General features: G+C 36.8%; 1 protein-coding gene across 7 annotated transcripts in view; it reads right to left on the bottom strand.

The window, feature by feature from the left end:
- Positions 1–4,366: 4,366 nt before the first annotated feature.
- Positions 4,367–9,940, bottom strand: part of LOC125453359 (LIM and senescent cell antigen-like-containing domain protein 1) — a 123,654-nt gene continuing 118,080 nt past the window's right edge. For 5 of the 7 annotated variants that reach the window (XM_048532828.2, XM_048532829.2, XM_048532831.2 and 2 more), the window contains exons 7-11: positions 9,414–9,506; positions 8,525–8,573; positions 7,903–7,978; positions 7,532–7,675; positions 4,367–6,402 (exon numbers count right to left, since the gene is read on the bottom strand). In XM_048532828.2, coding sequence (XP_048388785.2) covers positions 6,288–6,402; positions 7,532–7,675; positions 7,903–7,978; positions 8,525–8,573; positions 9,414–9,506 — 477 coding nt within the window. In that variant the 3' untranslated portion in view covers positions 4,367–6,287. The remainder of the gene's footprint in view (positions 6,403–7,531; positions 7,676–7,902; positions 7,979–8,524; positions 8,574–9,413; positions 9,507–9,940) is intronic. The other 2 variants (XM_048532827.2, XM_048532825.2) reach the window with 1 other exon arrangement.

The raw sequence follows: 9,940 nt of genomic DNA, 5'->3' as shown, positions 1-9,940 counted from the left end.
CCTCTTTCCTTCTTTCTCCCCCAGGCTCAATGTGATCCACAATCTCTTCCAGACCCCCAAACCGGATCCTTTCCTAACTCCTTCCTGTTCATGGCTGCACTTGGGCATGTGTGTCTTCACAAGCGATAGCGCTAAGCACACTTAACGACAGGAAACATCTGCATTCTCATTTTGGTTTTTCAAGTCTGTTTGTTGTGTGTTAGTCCTGGAAGTGCAGGCCAAAAAGATTCAGCTTTGTATCTCCTGTTAGCAAAATGGAGTTATCAGAATAATGGCAAACTTAGGAAACTAATGGCTTTTCAAGGGCTATAACCACTGGGCAGTACCTTATGCTAACCTCTTGATTTCCTGAGAAAAGGTTTGTCTTGATTGTACCTGAAAAGGTGGTCACTGGGGAAAGGTCGCAGAAAAATTGCTTATTAAAATAATTTGAAAACATTTTCATTTGTTTTGCAGATTTTTGTCTGTCACAACAAGTGTTTTCTGGTAGGTTATAAATTTTAGGGGAACAGACAGCTGTGATACCCTTCACGAGTAACAAGTCTCACTTGTGCCTGGTACACGCGATGCAGATTGAAGCTGTAGGTTGAGCATTTCTAACCTATATGGTTCACCCAGCTTGTTAAATCTTCGTGATTAATGAACATTTGCCACAATTATTAATAATAAAGATGTATTCAGAACATTGTATGAGTGACTACAAATTCATCCCAAATTAATAAATAGTAAAACAGTAGGAGATGCAGCTTTAGCAGGATGTTTCATGCTCGTGGGACATTTTGAGCTGACATCTCATGGTTTTTATGCATTAGCTCCTTTACGCCTCATTTAGTTCTTCAATTGATTCACCTAAAGTGGTCTGTAAAATCTTTAGCTTATGCATAGACATAAAAACTTTTCAGTTTAGGAGGACAAAAGAAGAAAAAATATATTTTATGGATCCAGCAGATAGGGGGAGAAAAGCAAATGGGACTAGATCAGATTGGAATGTCTGCTTGGTATGGATGAGTTGGCCTGAATGGACTGGTTCTGTGCTGTATAAATCTATGACTATGGCAGCCAACCCAGTGACCAAGGTGCGCACGCACTTTCAATAAATGTTATTCATTAGCATGTATGCACGTGGTTCCCAAGAGCAGGCTGCGCATGCTCCAAGTCAGCAAACACAGCTATTTGAATTCTGTGCCAACAGCCTGATGATTTCCTTTGGGAAGAAGTAACAAAGCGTGGGCAAGCTGAAGTGAGTTGGCGAGAGACCAAAATTTTAAATTAACTTTTATTAATGAGAAAGGAACATATATCAGTAACTGCAGGGACCTCCCTTCCATTCACCAAATGGCTAGCATTACATTTTAATCTAAAAGAAAACAGGCAGATTTGGGTCAAGATTGGGTACTAAAGTCTTAAAGTTGGCTTATCTAACCATTCTACCAATCAAACTACTCGTCAGCATAAATGAACAGGGAAGTTGGAGAGAATTGGCTGCCAATACAAAGACATAGGTTGCAATTCTGAATACCACAATGAGGTGTGAACCTCATTCTGAGACAGGTTTTTGCCTTTTAACTCAGATCAGCTGAGTTTTCCAAGTATCAGGAAAACTGGCAGTTTTGATGGGCTGAATAGCCCAAATTCTACATCTTATACAGTCTTATGTAGTTGAGGTAAACACACAGTGTCAGTGAAGGAATACTGACACAGTAAGAATAGTGAGACAGTCACTGGGAACTTGATATTCCCATGAACATTCTGCCTTTATCCTCCTAGATGGAGACCCTTGATAAGTTACTGCTATACATCAGGCCTTTGAAGCACATTAATGCGTTAGCACATTGAAGTGTGTTGCAGGGTGAAAAAAGTGTGTATGAGAACTGCTGAATGGATGTCTTGGATGCAAGTAAGTTTCAAGTTGCTGCTGCTGAGCTGCCCTGCTAACTAGTGCCCTGTAGATGGTGGCCAAGCTTTGGAAACTGCTTATTTGTGGTTGGAATTAGCGTGACTAAACAACATTGTATTTAACAATATTGAATGCATCTTCGTTCTCCAAGCATATCTTGATTCCATATGTGGGTTATAAGGTTTTAAGTGAGACAGAAGGAAGGATTTAAACAGTACCATCCACAGGATCAGACCTTGAGAGTGTCAGCTCAGATAATTTTGTATAAACTTCAGGACTGCATCGTGGCTCAGTGGATAGCACTGCTACCTCACAGTGCCAGGGTCCTGGATTCAACTCCAAACTTGGGCAATTGTGTGGGGTTTGACATTGTCCTATGCCTGTGTACTCTGGTTTCCTCCTTCACAAAAAACACGTGTGCAGGTTAGGAGGATTCACTATGCTAAATTGCCCCGTAGTATCCGAGGATGTGTAGGCCAGAAAGATTAGCAATGATAAATGCTAGGTTATGGGAGTGTGTGGGAGTCTGGGTCTGGCGAGTTCTTCTTCAGATGGTCAGTTTAGACCTGATGGGCTGAATGGCATTTATCCACACAGTACAGATTCTAAAAGCTTCTAACTCATTTTAGTACAGTCAGCAAACCTAGAGACTGTATTCTCGACGCCTTCACCAAATCATCACTAGGCTAGCACAGAGCTATGGCATTACCACGGATCCTTGCAAGACATTCAAAATAGTTGAGCGTGGGCACCACTGTCTAGGCCAGCATTTATTGCCCTTCCCTAATTATCCTTAAGGAGGTAGTGGTGTGATGGCTCCTTGAACTGTTATAGTCCATGGAGGGGAGCTACATTACCATTAAGGAATCAGTTCTCGAATTTTGACCCAGTGACAGTTGAGAAATAGTGGTATATTTCAAAGTCAAAATAAAGTGCAGTTCGAAAGGTAAGGTGGTATTCCATTAATCTGCTGATCTTGTTCATCTGGTTTTTTTGAGGCTGTGATTGGAAGGTGATGTTAAAGAAGCCTTGGTGAGTCGTTACACTGTATCTTTTGTACACTGTTGCCATAAATCATTGGGGATGAAGTAAATGTTGAAGGTGATGGTTTGAGTGTTAACCAAGCAGGGTCCTTTGACCTGCACAGTGCTGAGCTTAAGTGTTGTTGGCAACTTTATAACTTTCCATCAAGGATTTAGTGAGATGGTTACGTCCTCCCCGGTTGAAGATGGTCACACTTGTGTGGTGTGACTATTGCTTACCACTTATCTGCTCAACACCTGGATGTTGTCCAGGTTTCGGTCAACGTGGATTACTTCAGTATCCGAGGAGTTTCGAATGCTGCTGAACATTATGCAATCAGCAGCGAACATCCCTACTTCTTACCGTATGATGGAAGGAGGATCTTGATGAAGCAGCTGAGGATACGATCCTTAGTAGCTCTTGCAGTAACATCCTGGAGATGACAGGACTGACCTCCAATGACCGCAACTCTTTTCTTTTGCTAGACATGGAACCACACAGTAGAAAGCAACACTTCACTCCTACCGTCACCCCCAAACAAAATCTCCACTAGCATTCCTACTGGTTCTAGTTTTGCTAGGGATCCTTGATGCCCAACATGATCAAATGCTGCTTTGATAGCAAGGGCAGACACTTTCAAAATATCTGAAATTCAGCTCTTTTATTCATTTTGAATCAAGGCGGAGATGAGGAGTGAGTGGTCCTGATTGCATCTAAACTGAGCAGCAATGAGCAGGTTATTGCTAAGCATGTGCTGCTGATCCAGAGATCAACAACAAATCAATTAACCAGGTTGGAATTGTCTCATTGTTTGTAGCCAGGACATAACTGGACTATTTTCTACACTGTCCAGTAGATGCTGGTGTTGTAGCTGTACTTGAACAGACTGGCTGGGATCATGGCTGGATCTAGTGCAGGAATGCTGTCAGGGCCTATAGCCTGTGTAATATCCAACACCTGCAGCAGTTTCTCAATGTCACATGGGGTGAATCAAATTGGCTAAACTGTTTAGAAATGCAGCAATGACCTTTCAACAATAATTACTCATTCATCTATTTATAGATCCCTGGAGGATTGCTACCATTAATCTCTGCCTCCTGTTCGCACAAATACAACCAATCCTCAATACTGCTTAAGCTTTGATTGAACAGTTAGGAAGTTCACTCTAAACTTCTCATGCACAATGGAATGCTGGTGAAAAGAGGGTGAATGAGCAGTAGAGATTCTGAAATACATCATTACAATTATTCAGATTTGAAGTGAAGTTAAGTTGAAGTGCTCAATGCTTTCTGTGAAATAAAATTTCCTTTAACATGCAGAATGTACATACCTCTGAATACATTTGACAGAAAATATTACTAATACATAACTTCTGAAATCAGGCCTATTATGTATAATCAGTTGTAAGCTCAAAATATAAGGTTGTAAATATGACAAAGTAGAATATTTCATACACGGTCAATTTTATTACATAATACTGGAATACTGTATAGGTGTGATATGCAGAGAGAAAACTACATTCTTTAATGATAAAATAACAAATTCATTATGTTTCCCATTACACCGCACTGGAAAAGCGTTAGTTTTCAAGAAATTAAATGTAGATGTCAGCACCATTATGAAAACTTACAAGTGGGTAATTATAGAACTGACATTTGAGATGAACTTGTTTTCAGATTTTACCCCATCTCAACACTTAGCACCAGCATTTATTACAAGAATTAAGAAATGTGCTCAACTGCAACAAAAGAAAGTTATTGGATACTACTGATGTGTCCAAGAGTTTTGGTATTTAAATTAAACTTTATAAAATACTACATAAGTTGCATCTTTTACTGATGGTTTGTAAAATATCTATGCTGAACTATAAGGGGTAACTAACATCACAGATTTTAAGACACAAAACATTTCTCTTAATGTTATATTTTTCACAGAATATTAATAATAAAAATGTTGCAGTTGATCAACTTTGTTTTCAAGTACATGTAGGGAAATCATAGCATATTTTCTTTAAGTGTTGTACTACGGTGCTTACCATGCTAAATATATTAGGAAAACCAATGCATAAATTGATTTACAATATTTTTAAAAATAGTTCATGCAAACAAAGCTATTTTCTGTCAAAGCTGATTACTGCAGCTATTACAGTGAAGATGAATAGAGGTGAGAATTAATTGAAAAATGCAGAAATAAGTTACCATATGGCATTTGGTATATGGTTTTCCTGTTTTACCTCTAACTGTTTTATTTTGTAACTGTATTTTTAAAAATTAAAGCCATCTAGTCTATAATCCATTTGAAAAAATGGGATATTGGTAATTTATCTTCTACCTAATGAAATTTTATCTGGTAATAATACAGCTTATAATCAACACCCTATATTGGTTACAAACTGTATAAAAATAGCAAAGGTTTATGCATATATATTATTAGAACATATATATAAAGATCAGAATGGTTGTGAAGATATGTGAAACTGAATTTTGATTTAACTTTTTTTGTAAATGTAAATGATTATAGAAGCTATACACAATGAGAAATAAAAAAGCCTTGCCTTGAATATTTTATGTAGTGTAGGCTTGGAGTGAAGCATATTAAGTGAAAGATATTTTAACATTAAGCATTGAGTGATACTCTTAACCATAGCAGTTTTGAGTATTAAGTAGACAGGATATAATTTTCCAAAGTCTTAGTTACTGCAAGCGAGCAGATTAGATACTAATTCCCTGTGTTGTAATGGGTTTGAAAAAATTCAGTGGCACTTCAGATTTTCATTTTTAGATGTGCACATGGAGATGTAACAGCATGTACCAAAATGTTTCTGAAAATGTAATACAATAGTACCATGTAACAGGAAAAATCAATACAATTCTCCACTTTTAGACAGAACTCTGCTATGGCATGCAGATCAGCATGCTTTCAGAATAATGCGATTTGGGTTCTGAGCGAGTTCACAAAATTAGTCAGGCCATTGATAAAGCACTTCCCTATTGGAAGGGAGAAGGGACAATGTACACAAAACATGTTTGTACTAAATCACAATATTGCTCTGACTTAACTCCTAGGGCGCTGTTGGCAGCAGTAAACAAACAACAAAGAAAGATGTCATCAAATCAAAAAATGTCAAAAAATTTCCAGTAGGGTTTACTTTTTGATAGGATGTTGACCAAATAGGTCCTGCCTCTGTAAGGATAAAGTCATAAGTTGTTTGTTTCCAAAATTAAGCTTTAACACAAATGTCTTTTGTCTTTAAATCTCTTGCATAGAGCATGTTGCACAGGATGTACTCAGCTGACTTGTTTTTACAAAGTATTTGTATTTAAAACAGCTACTTTACAAATTGGCTATAAAAGCACAAGTAGACTCCTTATTTCCGTCCAGCACTTTCTGCCAGTTTCTTCAGTCTTTTCTTCAGCTCCAGTGGGAATTTCTCATAGCATTTCTTGCAAACTGGTTTCATATCAAACTCTACAAACTTATTTCTATGAAACAAAGAAAGAACAACTTCTTAATTCAACTCATTGGAAAAGGTCAGTGGACATGCACTGTCAGTTCCTATCCTGCTTTGGTTTCATGTATAATTCAATGATTTGTCATGCAGTTTTGTACAGAAGCTTCAAATATTTTCTGTCAATTCCATGAAGGACATTTTAAAATGCGCTAAAATATAAATGAAAATCCAACAGGAATTATTACCAAAATGTAGTAATTAAATGTAGCTATGACAAGAAATGTCAGTTATCACGGTCAAAGGAAACCCCTTCATACTATAGAATTGAGCATGGCAAGGGAAAAACTGGGATATTTCAATGGATAATATTTTGGGAGATGATTTATTTTTTTACCATGAGTACTTGAACTGTCTTTTAATCACTGCTGCTAATTCAAAGGAAGGTACATGTGAAATTAAGTAAGAACATTAGAAACAAGAAAAGTAAGACATTCAGCGCCTCAAAACTTACCTTACCAATCTGTATGTTTATAGCTGAACTGTGCTAGACCTTAGCCCCATTTTGTGTCAGCTTCTCATACCTTCAATTCCTTGACAGTCATAAAACTCTGTCTACCACTTCGTTAAATAATTCCAGTGATCTATCTTCTGCAACTCTCTGGGAGAGAGAATTTCACACATTCACTACTTTCTGGGAGAAGGAATTCCTGCACATCTCAGTTTTAAATACCTGTCCCCTTATTCTGTAACTATGTCCTCTTTAAGTGATAGATATGTGTCATGTAAACATGGTGAAAGTGCACATTTTAAAGGAATGCCAATAAGGAGAAGAAAGGGTTTGGGGATGTTAATTGATGAAATCCACAGCTTTTCACCAAAGTAGCTGAAGCATGGCCACTATTGATCGAATGATAAAAATTTGGAATGCAAGAGGTCAGAATTGGACGTGTACAGAGATCTTGGAAAAGTATAGGATGATTGAAAGAAGCTCGAGATAGGGAAGAACAAGCCAATGGAGTGTTTTGAAGATAAGGAAAAGAATAATGTTAGTCAGTCAAAGAATATAAGGATGCAATAGAATGAGTTGCTGTAAATACAAGATACATGGAAATCAAAAGATACTAACCAAGGACAGAAGAGAAGATATAGGCATTGCTTACAGGCAGATATCCATCATTTTTTTCTTTCTCTGTTTCTCTTTTGAATCTCTTTCTCGTTTAGCAAGTCGCCGTTTTAACTCTTCAGGCAATCGCTCGTAACAATGTTTACAGACTGGTTTCAGATCAATTTCAACAAATTTGTCTCTTCACAGAATTAACAGTGGATAGAAAAGGATAGAACACAAAAGAGAGTAATGTATGAAACAAGGTAAGTATAGAACCACTCTGAAAACAATTGAGAGTTGCACTTCTGAGAGTTATTTTTGAAGATGAAAACAACCAGCGTATAATCACAGAAAGAAACTAAACACATTAAAAGTTAAATGGTTTGAAAAGTACATTAATTGGGTAACAAGAATTAAATTGCTTACTTGAGTGTCAGCTTGGTGTTGCAAGTTGAACAGGCAAAACAGTTAACACACCAGGCCTTATTCAAAGCCGATACAACTGTACAGAAAACAAAATGGTGAAATACACAATTAATCACAATACTAGCATCTTATTTAATTTATCCACTTGGTTCATTAAAAATGCACGACATTCAGTTCTAAAGAAAATGGTCCAACATTTGACAGCAGATTTAAAATTCCAAAGGCATGAAAAATAAACATATAAATCCAGATTTCCAGGATAGGTTTGGAGGGAGATGCGCAGGCAGGTGGGACTAGTTTAGTTTAGTTTGCGATTATGTTTGGTATGGACTGGTTGGACGGAAGGGTCTGTTTCTGTGCCGTATGATTCTATGACAGTCAATTTGTTAATTAAGCATGATTTGTTTGCTGTGAGGTGGGAGGAGGGAGAAGAGGAAGAGTCAGTGCCATGCAGAAAATGTTAAACTATTTTCTGCTACATTTAAAATAATAAATAACACATTTCACTGAAACCGCATCAAGGCAGAAAATAGAAAAAACACAAGTAATGGAGCTTTCTCATTATATAAAAATGTTACATACATTCTTCAGTACGTAAATCACATAAGTATTTGAAACTTACCATCTCCTTCAATCACACGATTACAGTGGTAACAAACATCACCAAATAGCTGAAAAAAAGGGAAATTTGTGTTCAATTCATGATGTCAAAAGATATAAATTCAAGATTAATACGTCTCCTTGAATGCAATTTTTTTTACTGTTATCAAAACTTTGCTAGCATCAACTTAAGTAAACAGTTGCATTGTCACTTGCAAGTCAAAAGGTTACAATTTGTGCTCATCTTGAAAACTTAAAATACATCACCTTTGTGCACGGTCACAGGTGTTATCCTTTAGAAATGTTAAAGCAAGGCAAGTACTGCCTGTTTGTGTGGGCAAGAATAAAAGCAGTCCGTGGAACGATTTCAAGAGTTCTCTCAGTATCCTAAACAATATTCATTTCTCAATCAACGCCACCAGGAACAGATCAATCACCTCTTAGCTGTTTGTGGACATTGCTGGCTACAAGTTTTTTGCTAAGTCTATTTTCAATATTAGTATCTACACTTAAAGTAACCTACATCACTAAAAGCGCAATATACATGGGACCTGTCATCCTAGCGTATCTACTTCAAATGAATGCAGGATTGCAAAAAACAAATTGCTACAGGTGTTCTACGTAATTGTTTTAAAACTTGCAATAGTTAAAACAAAACACAAAAGTTGGGATTCAATACAAAACCAAGGCTAAGAACTCAAAAGGCTGCTTAATGTATTAGCCTAAATATTATTAAAAGGATGAACTTGGCATTATGAACATATTCAAAAGTAGACACATAGCAAAAAAATTATATTCTTATCACGGAATTAAAATCATGCCACATAAATATTAAATTCAAAATGAAGTAACATTGTGCAAAATTGGAAATGAATTGTTTCTAAATTAAGTGTTGAATATTGCAACATTACCTGATTATAGTGAGTTTCACAATAAGCCAAACCCTTCCTTTCATAGTGGCGATGACCCAGAAAAGGTTTCTCACATTTGGCGCAGACAAAATGCTGCAATTACAATGATAAGAGTTTCAGTTTAATGACTGATCCTTCCACAATAAGTCATTGGATACAATTGCTGTGATTATTAAGTCAGTGCAATATCAAATGATCTGGGGAAAAAAATCCATAAAAGGTGTGAGAGAAATTGTCAGAGCAAAGCATTACCAAACATACACACAGTGTTTTCTTGATTCTATGTAATAGTCGTCATTCATAATGTATTAAGCACAAAAAATAACTTTACAAACCTATATGCAAACTGTTAGACAGGGACAAATATGCAAAAAAAAAACAAAAAGGGCTAAACCAAAGAATTTTGTTTGATACAATTTGAGAGATCCAGGTAATAACAGGAGAGGCATTTGCAATTCTCACTGTTACTTCTGCCCCTCATATTGTTCCTTAGGATAATTTGAAGGCACACAGCTCCACGTCTCTAG

This window comes from Stegostoma tigrinum, chromosome 6 (genome assembly GCF_030684315.1).
Source record: "Stegostoma tigrinum isolate sSteTig4 chromosome 6, sSteTig4.hap1, whole genome shotgun sequence".
NCBI classification, from domain to species: domain Eukaryota; kingdom Metazoa; phylum Chordata; class Chondrichthyes; order Orectolobiformes; family Stegostomatidae; genus Stegostoma; species Stegostoma tigrinum.
Note: the sequence above shows the minus strand (reverse complement) of the source record. Positions and strands in the feature narration are given on the sequence as shown.